The following is a 17,488-nucleotide window of genomic DNA, read 5'->3' as shown; positions in this document are numbered from 1 at the left end:
TAAACATATCTGATTTTTCAGGGAAGGGTTTAGTTTTAGAAACAATTACAAACGAACTATAATGTTTGTAATATCTGTATGCTATCATGACGTTTGAGCGCGTCACTTGACAGTGTGCCGAAAGGCAGCGTGCCGCATTGTTGTAGCTACTACAACCGTATCAAGTACTAGGGTGTGCACAAAATAAGGGGGCCCGTTTTCTGTCCTATTCTAGAGCAGCGAGACTCGCTTTGCAGTAACAACCGTTTATGACAACAGCTAACAAGGGGTGGCCACGACGCTGGAGTCACGGATTTACGTCAAACTACGTACACCTTTAACAGGCCATGAAAACAATATAATGTGCAAGTAGTATGGTGCACTATTCTGGCAAATCCGAGAAAAGCGCAAGAGAAATCGTGCACGTCTGTTACGCAACTCATGTGTCTCTACGAGGCTTCCAGCCGTAAGGAGTAGTTATGATCAAATGATTGCTGGCACGGTAGTTCAGCGTGTTCGGTCAGAGGGTTAGCTGCCCTTTGTATTAAAAAAAAATGAGTGATTGGATCAACGATGAACACGAACGGGTGTGATGGGACGGCCACACCGAACAAATGCAAACAACATTAACGAACAAAATGAGATTTTAAAAAATTGTTAGCTTTGGCTCTTAGCAAGAGGGCCGTGGACAAAGCGATGATTCGAATCCCGCTAACATTTTTTTAATCTATATTTTTTCATCACTTGTCTCATTATTTAATTAATATGACATTTGAGAGGTAATATAATTAAAAAACACGTGCATTTTCATGAAGCTGTTGTGAATTTCATATGTTATTTGAATATTTACTATTTGTAATTAAATTTCCAAAGACGAGGGACAGGCTTGGAAAGCCGAAGTCGAATATCGATAAATAAGAATGTGAACGACGTTATTCACAATCAGAAATATAGTAAGTCACAATGTGCCAGACCACAACAGTAATGTACGATTACTCGTCGGATGTGCTCTCGACATCACACGTTGCACGGTGGGATATGTCATGCAGACATGGAAAATATAAATTAACACTTCATATAGATACACGTGTTGTTTTTCGTTATGCTACGTCTCTGATGTCATATAAATTAACTAATGTGACCAATGATGAAAAATATAGATTAAAAAATAAATGTTAGCAGGAGTCGAACCGGTGCTTGAAAATGGTTCAGATGGCTCTGAGCACTATGGGACTTAACATCTGAGGTCATCAGCCCCCTAGAAGTTAGAACTACGTAACCCTCACTAACCTAAGGACATCACACACATCCATGCCCAAGGCAGGATTCGAACCTGCGACCGTAGCAGTCGCGCGGTTCCGGACTGGAGCGCCTAGAACCACTCGGCCACCAGCGGCCGGCACCGGTGCTTCGTCTAAGACCCTCCATCAAAGCGCGAACGCTAACCATTTGACCACAATGACTTCTACAGTTGGCACCTTCGCACAGATAAGTAAGTTACATAATAGAAGGGGAAACTTCTCTTGTGATTATCTAGGAATTGCCAGAATAGTGCACCTTACTGCTTGCAAATTGTGTTGTTCTAATGGCCTACTAAAGGTTCAAATGGCTCTGAGCACTATGGGACCTAACATCTGAGGTCAGCAGTCCCCTAGACTTGGAACTAAGCAAACGTAACTAACCTAAGGACATCCACACACATCCATGACCGAGGCAGGATTCGAACTTGCGACTGTAGCAGCAGCGCGGTTCCATTCTGAAGCGCCTAGAACCGCTCGGCCACACCGGCCAGCCCTACTAAAGGTGTACAAAGTTTAGAGTAAATCTGTGATCCCAACGTCGTGACCTTCCCTTGTAAATACAACCTCTGAGAATAACGTCTATGAAACTTGAGAACAGCCAGTGTATTGAGGAGCAGGGAAGATAAACGACGACACAGTCCCATGAGGCTGCTGCAGTCTTTTGGTGAGCAGCAGGTTTTGGACGACGCGGTCCAATCAGGCTGAGAGCTCCTAGGCAGTCTGCTGGTAACGATACAGCCCCACGAGGCTGGGGTCACGTAAGCAGTCAACTGGTGAGTAGCAAGGTACACGGTCCCACGAGGTGGCGGGAGCAGTCACAGCGAACAACACGCAGCGGTGCCCTCGGAGCGGCTGCCGGGAGCGCGTCGGACGTGTCTCGGGACAAGGGGAGGGCGGCACGCCATCTTAGCGGGCAGCGACGTGGCAGCTATAGGCGGTGTCCATAGCGGAGACTCGAGACGGCTATTGGCTGCTCGGAGCTCGAGACCTAACTGTCTCTCCGTGGGCGGAGCGCCGACTTATGTACACGCCTGCAAAAGGCTGCATGCGTCGTATTACGTGAGCACGCGGATGTAAATTAATGCCCGCGACTGCAGCGCTGTGTGATTCCGAGCTGCGATGTCACTTGCGACTGATGCGTGTTCTGGAGCTGAGGGTGTGGCGGATCGCCGCCTGGCGGAGCTAGCTTCGTCAGCGGCCCCATCCGGCTCCCCACCAACGACAACCCGGCCCATTCAACCGGATTCTGAGATGGCTCGTTCCTTGGACTCTTGACCTTCGCCTGAGAGTGCTGCCTCTTCCGCTGGCGGCTTGCCGCCGACGCCGTCCTCTCCTGCTGACACTTCTGGGCGATGTGGCATCGATTCAGGAATCGATGCCGCCGCCCTTAGGCGAGTAGATAGGGCACATGGCGCGTCAGGGCCCCCTTCACGTGGGACCAGCCCGCGCGCGCCGAGGCAAAGGCAGGATTCCGCTTCTTTCCTTTGTCCCTCGTCCGCCCTAGACATGCCGGACATTTCCGACGCTGTCCATGTCTCCGAACAGTCGGCCTGCGACTCCCTTGATGGCTTCATGGACGACAGCGACATCGCGGAGGGCCTGGAGGAACATCTCAGCGCCCTCCGTGACGCTGCGGAGGAGGGGGAGTACCCGTTTGACGCCACTTTGGGAGCTCGGCGGTTTCTGTACCCTCACGCCGCTGCCACCGACGACGCAGACGCCACCATGCAGGTCGACCAGGAGTCCCGCAAGAGGAAGCCTGCTGCGGCCTCTTCCGACTCCGAAGCCGCCCCCACCACCGCTGCACGGGGCAAGAAGCAGAAGGCAGCATCTGACGCGGAGGGATTCACCGTTCCCCACAAGACAGCGCCCTGCCGCCGCATTACCGCGCCGCCGACCGTCCCGGTGCAAAACCAGTTTGCACCGATTTCTGACGGCGCGGCAGACACTCCTCCCCCCCCCCTTCCCAGCCCTCCCACCCAAACCTCCGCCACCCCCTCCCATTCTGGTAGAATATTCTGAACCCTACACCAATCTCCGTTACCTCCCCACCCATATCGCTGAATCTGACTTCCGCGTGAAGCATACTGGTGAAGACCTCTACAGCCTTTACCTACAATCCCCCTCCGACCTCGTGAAGGTCCTCCATGTCTTTGGTGTCCAGAACATCGGCTGCTCCACCTCCCCACAGAGGTTGAGGCGGCTCCAGGTTGTTGTCCGCTGTCCGCGGCCTCCCTTTCAAACATGCCGCCGCCGACCTCCGGGAGGCGTTGCTTGCCCTCAATATCACCCCTGCTGTCATCTTCCGTGTCGTCTCTCCCCGCACCAAACTCCTCACCCCCCTTTACTTTGTTTCTGCCGACGACACACCGGCAAATAGTGTCCTCCTCACTCTATCCACCATCGACCATTGGTCGGTCACCATGGAGAAACCCCATTCCCGGCTCCTCATCCTCATTTGCTACCGGTGCCAGGACCTGGCGCACTATGCGAGTGATTGCACTCGAGCGGTACGCTGCGTCAAGTGCGCCGGTGGCCATGAATCCACCTCCTGTTCTAAACCTCGAGATGTCCCCCCCACCTGTGCTCGCTGTGGTGGCGCCCACACAGGCAACTACCAGGGCTGTCCAAAAATTAAGGCGTTTCGCGCCCATCAGCGACGCTCTGCGGCCCCTTCCACTGTGGAGCGCCACAGGGTTGGTTCTGCAGGTCCACCTGCATGGTCCAGTCCTCATGGCCCATCTTCCCTCCCGCCCTCCCGCCCCCATCTCCCGCCAACTTCACACCCCTCCACATCCCCTCTCCTCGCCGCCCCCATTCCCCCTCCTGACCACCTCCCCCCTTTTCTCGACCCCCAGCAAGCCCCGTTCGCCCCTGCTCCCCCCCCCCAGCCCCCTCCCCTCCTTCCCCATACCCGTCCTGGTCCTTCCCCCCATCCTCTCCCCTCGTCCCCCGCCCCCCGATCTTTGGAGACCTTATCTCCAGTGTCGTGGACACTTTGACCTCTGCGATCACTGGGGCCCTTGACGCCCTCCTACATTCCATTCCCCAACAAATTGCAGCCGCCCTTTCCCACTCCCTCTCCCCCATCACCGCCACCCTCCCCAACCCCTGTCATGGCTGTTAGACTCCATGGCCTCACCATCCTCGTCTGGAATGCCAATGGCATCCACCGCCAGCAAGGGGAATTTCGGCAGTTTCTTCTTGACGAAGGGGTAGATATCTGCCTCCTTACCGAATCACATCTTAAGCCGGGGGTCAGTATCTGGGTCCCCAACTTCTGCTGCTACCAGACCGATCGGCCAACCACATTCGGTGGAACCGCTTTGTATGTACGCACCTCCCTCCACCACCACCCGATTACCCTCCCCGCCCTTGCCACCTTTGAGGCCACCGGCGTCGTTGTGCACACTGTGCGAGGCCCTATAACCTTTGTGGCCCTCTACCGTCGGCCCCGTGGCCTCCTCCATGCCCCTGACTCCGCCACAGTCCTGTCTTTAGGTGGCAACCTCTTCGTTGGGGACGACTGCAATGCTAAGCTTACTGCCTGGCACAGCCACCTCACGAACAACCATGGCCGTCTCCTCCTTTGCGTGGTCGAAACGCACGCTGCCCGCGTCGTTGGCCCGTTCGACCTCACCGTCTTCCCCCATCGTGGCCCTCCAGATGTCCTTGACATCGCCCTTGTGAAAGGTCTCCCCCTCCCTATCGCCACCACCACTCGTGGCGCCCTTGCCTCTGATCACGTCCCCATCATCTAGTCCATCGACATTGTCGGGTCCTTGGAACCACCCCGTGCCTCTTTTGACTGGCGGGGCATCAACTGGGATGCCTATCGGCGACGCGTCAAGGTGGCTCTGCCCACTATTCCCAACGCCGCCAGGGTGGGGGCTGACCTCACCCTCGCTCAATTCATGGATACCGCCGTAGCTGCTGCTGTTACTGCCACCCCTCCCCATCCCCCTCATCCGCCATCCCACTTGCGCCCTCTACCCCCAGCCATTTGTGCCCTCATCACTGCTAAAAACCGGGCCATCCGTGACTGGCAACGCAGCCGTGACCCTGCCACCAAGCGCCGTGTGAACCGCATGCAACGCGAGATATGGGCCGCTATTCAAGCCCATCACAACGAAGCCTGGGAGGCAAAGCTCTCCGCCCTCAACCTCCGCGAAGCGTCTGCCTAGCGCCTGGTCTCCCAGTTCCTCCGTAAGTGTCCCCATATTCCCCCCCCCCCCCTCCTGGTCGGTGCTGAGGCTGTGTGTGATCCTGACGCTAAGGTCAACACCTTGGCTGATGTTTTTGCATGCAGCTTCACGCCGGTCGATGACCCCATCGACCCCACCCATGTCTGCATAGTCACAACCCAAGTCCACCAGTTCCTCGGCACCCATGACCCTGACGACGTAATCACCCCCGTCATGGATGAGGAGGTTGCCCGGGAGCTTCGGTACCTCTATCCTCGGGAAGCTGGCGGCCCCAACACCATGACCAACCAGCTTCTCAAACAGCTTCCCCCACCCTCCATTCCCATCCTTATCTCCGCCTCAATTCCAACCTCTCCACCGGGCAATTCCCTTCCACTTGGAAACATGCGGAGGTGATCGCCATCCCTAAACCTGATGAAGACCCTCGCTCCCCTTCCAGTTATGGTCCCATCAGCCTCCTTCCCACCCTCTCCAAGCTGTTTGAGCGGCTGTATCTAAAGCGAGTCCTTATCCATGTCGCCCGGGAGCGCGTGCTCCCCATGTTCAATTTGGCTTCCGCCGTGGCCATGCCACCATGCACCAGCTCCTCCACCTCGTCGAGGACGCACTGGACGCCATCGAGCGTCGGGAGTACTTCGGGGCCATCTTCCTCGACGTCTCCTGGGCCTTCGACTCAGTCTGGCATGAGGGTCTGCTGTATAAGCTCTTTGACCACGGCTTCTCCAGCTCCCATGTCCGTCTCATCGCCACCTACCTTGAAGGCCGCACTTTCCATGTCTGGATCCCGGGAGGTACCTCCACCAAGAGGCGCATCAGGGCAGGTGTCCTGCAAGGGAGTGTGCTCAGCCCTGTCCTCTACAGCCTTTTCACGGCCGACACGCCCACCGTTCCGTGGGTTCATCTTGCCCCGTATGCTGATGATACGGCGGTCTATGCTCGCTCCCGGAGCAAGGCCCTCCTCCAACAAAATCTTCAATCTACCATCGACACTCTCGTGGAGTATGCCAGAAAATGGCGCCTCGCCTTTAACCCTGTCAAAACACAGGCGCTCATCATGTGTCAGCGCTGGTGGCCCATCAATTACCCCCCCCCCCCCCCCCCCGTCACTGTCCTTGGTACTCCCGCCGCATGGGCAGGGACCGCCAAATATCTGGGGGTCACCCTGGACAGGGCCGTCACCTGGTGTCCCCACATTGAGGACATATGACGCAAGGCCTTGGGGCACCTCGGTCAGCTCTATCCTTTCATCAGTCCGTCTTCCTCCCTTCCCCAGCATCTTGGCGTCCTCCTCTACACGACCCTGATCCGCCCCATCCTCGAATATGCTTCAGTTGTGTGGGGCAATGCCGCCCCTACACATCTCCACCGTCTCCAGACGATGCAGAACCGTGCTCTCCGGCTTGCCCTCCGCCTCCTGTACCATTTCCCAACCTGCTAACTTCACTTGCTTGCTGGTATCCCCCTCCTTCACGACGGTGTATGCTCCTCTGCCATTTCCTTTTACCACCACTCCCGCCAATCTGCCAATCCTCTCATCCTTTTCCTTGGCACCTGCCTCAATCACCTGGCCACCACCCGATGGCTTGACCTTCTTGCCCACTGATCCCTGTTCGCCCCTTCTGCCCTCCCCTCCTCGCTCCCCATGTTCCCTTCCTTTCTTTCTCCCCCCCCCCCCTGCCAGCTGCTCCACGCCTCTTCCACATTCTCTCGTCCTTCTTTCCCTCCTTGTTCTAGTCCTCCACTCCCTCCATAGACTCTCCCCCCCGCCCCCGGGACCGGTCCCCTCCCCCTTATTGGTTCTCCCACCCCTCATTCTACTCGTGTCTGCCTCACCATCCGTGTCAGCGACCGGCTAGGTTGGCCTTCATTTTTCTGAACTTCTTCTCCTCTCATTCTCTCTTCTGCTTCTTCTCTCCAATCCCATTAAAAGACTGGCTCGTCAATTGAGCCTTTCGTTTTCCTGCTTCTCTTACTGTCCCTTCTACTATTCTTTTCTCTTTCAAAAAAAAAAAAAAACCCACAATCGGGCCAGCCACATAAGGCCTTTCGTTTTCCTCCACTTCTACTGTCTCTCTCTCAGTCTCCTGTCTTCTTTGGATATTTAAAAAAAAGCATATGCACACCGCCATGTCATTCCCTACCGCCACGCCTCCACTCGCCACACCGCCACGAGGAAGGCGAAGCGCACCAGCGCTAGAACTTCCTGATCAAGCCGAGGGTCCACCCTCGCCTGTGCAGCGTCAGCCTTAGCGTCAGCAGCGCTGTGTGCTGCGACCCGCACGCCACATAGTGGCGAGACTGGCTCCCCTGCACGCTGTGGCGACCGTTGGCGGCTTGACGGTACACCGTACCTTGTCTCTTTTGTTTACACAACTACGTCCTAGGTGAAGCAGGGGCCATACCTGGCCTGCGAAACATACAAGTTAATGTGGTTCAAAATGGCTCAAATGGCTCTGAGCACTATGGGACTTAACTTCTAAGGTCATCAGTCCCCTAGAACTTAGAACTACTTAAACCTAACTAACCTAAAGACATCACACACATCCATGCCCGAGGCAGGATTCGAACCTGCGACAGTAGCGGTCGTGCGGTTCCAGACTGTAGCGCCTAGAAACGCTTGGCCACCCCGGCCGGCTGAATGTGGTGGCCGTAACATGCAGATGGCAGCCGTACATTCTCAACAGCCTATACCTGCACGGATTGCGTGGTTGGGGAGGGTGCAACACTAGTGGAGGGTGGAGGGCAGTGGGGGGTTTCGTTGTGAACACATTGTTGTGTCGTCTGAACAAGACAGAACCAGGGCAAAAGCACTGCAGGCGCAAAGATGCGAGCTGATGCCAGTGCCATAGAGACTCGCGAATTGCGCGATATCCACCCGCTGGTGGAGCTGAGGATAAAGATATCGACTTCGCCTCGGCCAATTGCCGGCCGAGTACAATCCGCCAATGACCGGACGACAACTTACAGAAGCCTACTCGGCAGATAGAAAAGTAGCTCTCGCCCACTTGGTTATAGATCATCATCCAGGGCTTACTTGGCTGGCAACGTCGTTTAGTGAACTCTTAGATGCGAATAGACAGTTGTTGTAAATTGCATTTGCTTTGTACTGTGAAGTTTACCTATTTGCACTGAGTCACTGAGGGCCTTTTATTTGTGTTATATTACAAGCATGGTTTCAGACTTCATTATTCAACAAGTCACGATGATAAGTAAAGATTTTAACTCATTGTGTGACTTTGTTAAAATTGTTGGAGTGTTGTAGAACCTTCGTTATGCTATTCTGACCGTGAGGCACAACTGTGTAATAGGGGCAAGGAGAAATTGTCTTAGCAGTGTACTGTACCAGAAGCCGTTTCATGAACTGACAAACTCGGCCTACCCTAACAACAGTGGCAACTCGGCCTCCACAGCAGTAGCGACGAGGCCTTTACAAAACTGGCGACGAGGGTTTACAAAAATCATGACTTATAAGCCAGGCTTAGCGAGTTTGTAAGTGACTATATTAACAGGTTACGTCAGTATAACCAAGTAATTCGAAAAATACATGCGTTCAAAAGCGACAGTTTTTCACTAGAGTACTCAAAAGTGGTCACAAAATAAATGATCAGCCAAAGTAAAATACGTCCTTCCGCATCGTTCTGGAAGTAGCACAGCCTTTCAATGTTATGTTTGCTTCCGTGTTTTCCTCTTTCGACATACGTTTGATGGCAACGCATATGATAACTGATTCCTGATAATGAACGATTTTGCCAGTAACTAAGCTGCGCGAAGACAGCGGCGCCACACCATGTACAGAAGAGACAGCAATGAGAAGAGTCCACGTTCTCAGGCGGGCAAGTGTTAGTCAATCATCGCCCCCCCCCCCCCCTCAAGACCAGAATGTTTTTCTGCGCTGGCGCAACTGTTCTGTGTGAAGTGTTCCAGACGTACCAAAATTAATGCAGGGAACTCTGTCGAAAGACTTCGGATCCAGAAATGGAAGGGTTAAGAAACTACAGGCTGATTGCCTGTAAGTTATGCCTTTAGCGTACGTATAAGAGGCACTCAGGTCAAAACGAGAGCGTCCACATGTTGCTAAGTTTGTTTAGAGTACTCTGGGAAACACACATACTGCATATAGTCCCGATCTCTCCTCATGCGATTTCCTTACTTTGGAGCCCTGGAAATGACATTCGTGGCTGTCGACTTGCTACGGACGAAGACGTGCACGCCTGGGTACAATAGTGGTTGCAGAGGCAATCGCAAACACTTTTCCACGAGAGACCGTCCATTGTTTTTTCCGTGTGTCTCCTATTCATTTGACTGCTTCTTATATTATATAGTTACACTGTGGTAATGATTAATAAGCGCCTTCCTGCACTGAATACCTACTGCATAATAATTACACTGTGTTTGCCACAAGTTTTTTGTTTTGAGTGCTGTCAGTTTGGGTGTATTATTTCGTCTGGTTGCATGCGAAACGTAATGACAGAGTTTTACTGTGTTACTTCCGTTTTATAAGTAATACTGAAAAACGCCTGTAGAATTTTTATTTGTCTGTCGTTAATCGTGTTTACGAGATACGCATAAATTTCATTTGATGTACAGCTGTTACAGCTGTAAGTGACTGTACACAATGGATCGTGGTTATTTAAAGCTCTGAATTATGCGAAAAGTTTGATTCGATCACGTAAATGACACTGGGGAAGGGTATGTGGTGTAATGTTTACACGTACGTTAGTTTTACAACGAACAAAGTGTACCTCAACAACTTTTCAAAACGAATTACTTAGAACTAAACGTTTGCGGCTTAAAAACAGTTTGTACTTTAGAGTAAAGATACCGGAACGAGAAATAGGTGAAAGAAGTTCCAAAATTCAGCACCTATGTATCCTTCACGATTTTACGTCTCACCTTCTTCCTGGCCTGACGCATGAAGATTTGGCCACTAGTGTCTGTTCAAGTGATAATTACGCTCCGGTTCATGAAACGAACGAATATCCATGCGACCTTTCAGAAGACGAAAATGATTTAAGACAAAACAACAAATAATCTAGTAGGTTCACCACCTCGATGCATCGAATAAAATGCTTCGATGCTTCGAATATATCGAAGCTGTAACAATACAATGACACAGTTCGATGCATAGATACTATACATCGTGCGTGTTTAATACACGAATGTGTAGTATCGTCCATCCCTAATCCAAACATTGTTTATGAAATGACCCTCGTAAAAACCTGATTTACGCAGACACACGAGATCCCGGAACTCGTTTCTTGAAAACAGAGTTGTGACAGTAGTTTCTTAAACTGCTGTCTACTGCTGTCTACCCGGTGCCGTCACTGTACGCTTCCGTTCCGACATGTGTGTCACGCCGCGCTATCGTTATATCATAAATGAAACCTGGGCAGTTAAATTAGTAGTGGCGGACTTCGTGCTTGTATACTTGAAACCGGTACGAAAGAAAAGGAACAAACATCTTGGAATACGTGACTCGACAAAGGGAAGACATCAGCTCTGGTGTTCAGCGAATTTGTTGAAAGAAACTATTGTGCAAGACTCCAGAAGCTTCTCAATCCAGCTAAGAATGACGTCAGAACAATTCAAGGATCTCTGTTTTAAATGCGCTAAGAATAAAAATACTGAACGGGAAAAGCATTATCATCGAAACTGAAACTGTGGATCACATTGCGTTTCTTTTCCTAAGTAGAGGTTCTCATTCGTTACCACAGTACCCATATCGTGATCCAAAGTCCACAATCGGTAAATCTGCGCCAAATATTTGTTATGACACCTATTTCGGAACCTGCTTTTCTCCGCCTTTCAGGCATTAAAGTTTTTCGCTTCGTACAATTAATTCTTGTACTTTGTATTTTCAACATTAACTCCACCTGTGGGCAACGTCCGTAATTGTACAATCTGTTTTTACTGAAGCTGTCTATTTCGTCAGTATCTTCGGATGATTTCGTACTGATCTGAGGACAGCTACACAATTTTTAATTGTAAATATGGACCTTTATTAATCTTAGATGGCTTGTTGTTTCTTCCAGTATCTCTTTTGCTCAATGACGCCAACAACTTGAATCTTTCTATGATTATATTACGAAGAACTTTCTCAGGTACAGTACAGCGTCACACTATATTCTTGCAATGATCATGAATACCGTCCCGCAAGCATCTATGCATAGTGTAACTGCCTATAAGCGAACAATTTTCTCTCTTTCCTAGTTTATGTCGCATTTATTGACAAGCCACCTAACCCAAAAACACATGCAAAATGGTTCAAATGGCTCTGAGCACTATGGGACTTAACTGCTGAGGTCATCAGTCCCCTAGAACTTAGAACTACTTAAACCTAACTAACCTAAGGACATCACACACCCATGGCCGAGGAAGGATTCGAACCTGCAACCGTAGCGGTCGCGCAGTTCCAGACTGTAGCGCCTAGAACCGCTCGGCCACTCCGGCCGGCCTAAAAACACATGCAACTGACGGTTTCATGTCGCGATAGTTGGAAGGTCGCGAAACTGAATAGTGTCGTCAACGGTTTTCGCCACGGCCCGCCGCGCATGGGCAGTGGCCGGCAGCACAGGGACGTCACAAAAAGCTGATGATGTTCACGGCATTCGACGCCCCACATATTGTCTACCATGCAGCCACAATATTGGCTGCTAATGGCAAAAGGGGGCGGGGCTGGCGGTGTCCCAAGTGTGAGCACAGTATGAGGCTCCGCAGCGTAGTTGAACTTCTTAGTCGACGAGTAACTCACAGCAGTGCTACGGCGCTAGTGGTGTTGATACAAAGCAGAGTAGTGGAAACGATAAAGAAAGCAGACATTGCATTATATCTACAACAGTTGCCGAAGTTGACATTTCGTCAGAAAAAAATCGAAGAATTACGCAGAGTGAGAAAGAAGCGGCAGATGAAATGTTAGCGTTTCTGCAAGATGAGTCAGTGGAATGTGTACTGTCCTATACGACCGGCTGTGCAGGCATCCTACATCAGTAGTTACAGATGATGATACGTGCTTAACAAGTGGGAGTGCTGTAGAAACAGATGGCGAGCCACGTAATTCAACGTCCTTGTCGGAGAGGGAGACACAAACACCTTCTCCAGTAAAACATAGTAAATGACAGTCGCTGTTCAAGGAGCTGGTACGAAACATAATTACATACATTGAAGATCATCTGCTCCATAGTTAAAAAAGCAATTATGAACACGTATCGAATATGTGCGCAGCAATATGACAGCGTTGTGCATAAGAAAAATTACGGATATCCAAGAGACGACGAGGCGCACTTGTTCCAAAAACTAGTATTTGCGTGATTCAAAGATGTTCGATACAATTTACGGGATGTGCATGACAGTTTCCTACTACGTCATGCACACCAGTTTGCGCTCGATAAAGATTACAGCAATTTCAAGGAAGCAGTGGATGGTTGCATAGGTGTAAACAGGACTACAGAATTGAAAAACATATGATAAAATTTCAAACAAAGCGTCAGCTTGACGATGTACAGCAAACTGTGGAATCGGCCCGAAAATTTGCATATGCGATAAACAAACTCATCCCATAATTCAGTAAGAAATCTGTTTTCAACTCCGACCAATCGATATTTGAAGAGGAAATGCATTTGAAAGGAACCCTGGAAATTACAGATACCAAACGAGTTGTTTCATGATTGATTAACATTAGTGCCTTTACGCATTTGTGTACAATTATGGCGACTGTTAATCTGGATGGTAAATTGGATACAAAGTTATGTGTTATGCTGTGAGAAGTTGGAAGTGCTCTGCCCCTTACGATTCTTTCTCGTGTGCGTGGCCTTGTAAGAGCAGTAGGGAATAATTACGTCACAGCAAAGAAGAGTGGGAAAATGGGCGTAAGAGAACTGTGAATATGGTATGAGCACTGATTTTGGTCAATAGCTGATCTAAATAACTTGGTTTTCCTAGATTCCTGGTCTGCGCATAAAAATCATATTTCCTTAGAGCAAACTATCCCTCCTGAAAATGTGTGACAATGCAATTCATACTACCTGGAAGCACAAGACCAATTCAACCTCTGGATGTTTGTTTTCCATTGTCTAGACAGCATGTTGTCGCACTATCTGCAGCTACGCCTTTAAGGATAGCCAGTCACGATAAGCTCCACGACAGAATGTTTCTCATTCCGTTGCTTGCCATCCCATTCCATCATTTCTCATCACCTCGTCACACTAACATGGTTCTATATGCATCCGTTAAGAGTGGATACCTAGCTGAACCTCATACGCGGTTTGTGATTCCCCAGGAGTTCGCTTTAAATTTTGATGGTGCGAACCTTTGCGACTACTGTGGCGTGCCATTTTTCGTTCGGTGTTCATAGTGCAAGTTAAAGCTTTGTTTTGAAAATTTCTTGAATGTCGACGATGTCCATTTTGAGAAGTGTAATACATACAGCCCATAGAAGGTTGATCTCTGCACTTTCCGGACAACTATTTTCTGTCGCTCTCCTGATCCACATGGTGAGTCATTAGCAGCTAATGTTTTTCCTGTCACAATTATTAACACATCACTTTCAGACGAATCTTACTTAATACTGAACTTACGACCTCGCACTCAGGGTGTCCCTTGTTAGTTTCAACGTGTGAAATACCCTTGAGGAGTAGCTGACAATACAGAAATGAAGGCATGCGATACATCAGAGACGGTAGCACTCACCAGTCCTCTGAAACGTCATCAGAGTAAATTTCAGCCCAGCCAACGGTGAAGTTGCGGAAGCTGAGACGCTCGTAACAGATTGGGTAGCTGCCCCTCTCGATCGTCAACAGAGAGGCGCAGGAGACGGCACCGGCGTCGCGGAGGCCTATGCGCAGCGTCGGAACGTCGTCTGATTCCTCCCAGTCTCGACCGCGGCACACGGCCACGCTATCGTCTTCTAACTTGCACCGAATCTCCACCGTGCGGGAGCCTAACGGCACGCAGTTCTGATGCTGCGACACGTCGTAGTCGTAGTCGGCCTCCTGAGCAGCCGCCGCGGCCAGCCGCAGCAGGAGCAGCTGCAGAAGCAGCGCCCAGCTCGCGGCGCGCATCTCCGCACACTGCGGCCGCTCAAGGCCGTGTGAGCTGTCGTTGCGTCGCCACAGCCACCAGGAAAATCTGCCTCTATCGCGCCGCGCAGGGCCGCGCCTATCCCTTAACATCCGCCTTATCTCCGCTTCGATGACCAGCCTCTCGCAGACTGTGAGTAGCTACGCCGCCTGGCGGCGCACAGCACAGGTTTCAGATGTGCCGTGCATTTGTGTACTGCCAAAGTGCTAAATAAAGATATCCTGCGAATCAACTGCACTACTGGTCATTCAAAATTGCAACACCATGAAAACTAGACGCAAAGGACATTCCATTTCGGGAATCGTTCCGGAATTCAATATTTCGCGATCCAGAGTGTCAAGGGTGTGCCGAGAATATCCAATTTCATGCATTACCACGGACAAAGCCATGGCCGACGACCTTCACTTAACGACCGAGACCAGCGGTGTTTGCGTGGAGTTGTCAGTGTTAATAGACAAGCAACACTGCGTGAAATAACTGCATAACACAATGTGGGACGTGCGACGAACGTATCCGTTAGGACGGTGTCGCAAAATTTTGCATCAATGGGCTATGGCAGCAGACGAGCGGTTCGAGTGCCTTTGCTAACAGCACGACATCGCCCGCAGCGCCTCTCCTGGACTCGTGGCCATGTCGGTTGGAATCTAACACCGTCTTCAGACCACGAGTGGCCTACCGGGACCATCCGACCGCCGTGTCATCCTCAGAGGAGGATGCGGATAGGAGGGGCGTGGGGTCAGCGCACTGCTCTCCCAGTCGTTATGATGGTATTCTTGACCGAAGCCGCTACTATTCGGTCGAGTAGCTCCTCAATTGGCATCACGAGGCTGAGTGCACCCCGAAAAATGGCAACAGCGCATGGCGGCTGGATGGTCACCCATCCAAGTGCGGGCCACGCCCAATAGCGCTTAACTTCGGTGATCTCACGGGAGCCGGTGTATCCACTGCGGCAAGGCCGTTTCCATGGTTGGAATCTAGATGACTGGAAAACCGTGGCCTACTCAGATGAGTTTCGATTTCATTTGATAAGAGCTGATGGTAGGATTCGAGTCTGGCACAGACCGCAGTATGCCATGCACCCAAGTTGTCAACAAGGCTTGTTCAAACCGGTGGTGACTCCAGAATGGTGTGTGCTGTGTTTACATGGAATATACTGGGTCCACTGGTCCAACTGAATAGATCAGTGACTGGAAATGGTCATGTTCGGCTACATGGAGACCATTTGCAGGCATTCATGGACTTAATGTTCCAAAACAACGATTTCATGTCACCAGTGTATGCGACTGGTTTGAAGAACATTCTGGGTAATTCAGTGAATATTTTGGCCACTCATATCACCCGACGTGAATCCCATCGAACATCTATGGTACGTAATCGAGATGTCAGTTCGTGCGCAACATCGTACTACGTCAACATTTTCGCAGTTATGGATACCATAGAGACAGTGTCGTTCGGTATTTCCGCAGGGAACTTCCAGCGACTTGTTGAGCCCATGTCGAGTTGCTGCATTACACTGGACAACGGAGGCCCGGCACTATTATAGGAGGTATCCCGTGACTTTTGTCACTTCAGGGTATAGTGTATATCGTCAAGTATATACTGTATGCTTGGATACGCTAATGGCTAGCAAATCAGCGTGAATGCGCAAAGTAGGTAGGAGTAGAGCCATTCACGTTCTGTATATAAGGAAAGATTAGGGAGCCAGATTATCATTGAAAAAAAAAACATTCGAATGAAAAAAAACGCATTTGTATGTTTGTTATTTGCGAGGAGATCGCTTCACACACTATGTAAAAAGGAAGAAATGTCTACTAGTACATGCTGGTATTCGTTAGAGGCAGGATTGAAACCTATCGAGATTGTGATTTAGCGTTTCCCTATATTGTTCCTCACATTGACTGTGATTTCCCGACTGTCACTTGAGTCGATGGCTTCCAGATGGCCATATTCAACCACGTGCAAGAGCTCAACGACCCCACGTGACCAGTGCCCGATAGGGCACACGTATGGTTAACTCTGACATGCAGGATCATACAGATACATCACGAACACTAAGTCAGGAAATGGACTGGTATCCATCGAGACAAACATCAACATGGACAGTTCGACAAGATCTGGAGCACCATGTACTGTCACTTGAACTGATGGTCTCAGAAAGGTCATAGCCAACGCCATGCAGAAGCTCAATAGCCCCACGCATCTAGCGCCTGGGACAGACATATGCTTCACTCAGACATGCAGCATCATACAGATACATCACGAACACTGAGTCAGCAAAGGGACTGGTATACAGTGAGACAAGTATCAATATGAACAGTGCGACAATGTCTGGAGCACCGTGAACTGTTAGCACGACCACCATTGTTGTGGCTTGCCTTGATGCTGCTGCAAAGAGAGGTATTTGATAGTCGTCCATCTAACGACAGCACCAGCTGCAGGAGCGGCACTGCATCTTTTATCTAGGCGAGTACAACATCACAATGGATGTATCAGTGCTTAGAGGCTCCGACGAGAACGAAGGTTGCCACATGGCAATCGATAACTTCATACAGACCCAGCACCTGGCGTGATGGTATGCGTTGCCACTTGCTGCACAACACGATCACCTTTTGTTCGCACGGTCGATAATGTGGAAAGCAAGCGTCACATTTCTAATGTTTTAAGACCGGTGGCTGCATTCCGTCTGCCAGGTTACTTGACTTTATTTTTCAGCAAGATAATGCAAAACCGCACTTTGCCCTTACAATACTGACAGGATACCTTGACGTATAAGGTATTTAAGGAAAAGTTCGAAATACTGAGGGAAATACGAAAAAGCGACAGGGAAACATGGGTAATATACAACACGTACACGACCCAAGAAGGAACTGGAAGACTGGAGGATCAAGAACGAAAAGCTCGGATTAAAAATGATGTAAGATAGAGATG

The 17,488-nt window shown here is 50.3% G+C and overlaps 1 protein-coding gene across 1 annotated transcript in view; it reads right to left on the bottom strand.

Annotated features, from left to right (window-relative positions):
• Positions 1-14,541, bottom strand: part of LOC124775697 (toll-like receptor 4) — a 112,522-nt gene extending 97,981 nt beyond the window's left edge. Inside the window, exon 1 of the mRNA XM_047250525.1 lies at positions 14,171-14,541. Within this exon, the coding sequence (XP_047106481.1) occupies positions 14,171-14,541 (371 nt within the window). The remainder of the gene's footprint in view (positions 1-14,170) is intronic.
• Between the last annotated feature and the right edge of the window lie 2,947 nt (positions 14,542-17,488).

Source organism: Schistocerca piceifrons, chromosome 2, assembly GCF_021461385.2.
Source record: "Schistocerca piceifrons isolate TAMUIC-IGC-003096 chromosome 2, iqSchPice1.1, whole genome shotgun sequence".
In the NCBI taxonomy this organism is placed as follows: Eukaryota; Metazoa; Arthropoda; class Insecta; order Orthoptera; family Acrididae; genus Schistocerca; species Schistocerca piceifrons.
Note: the sequence above shows the minus strand (reverse complement) of the source record. Positions and strands in the feature narration are given on the sequence as shown.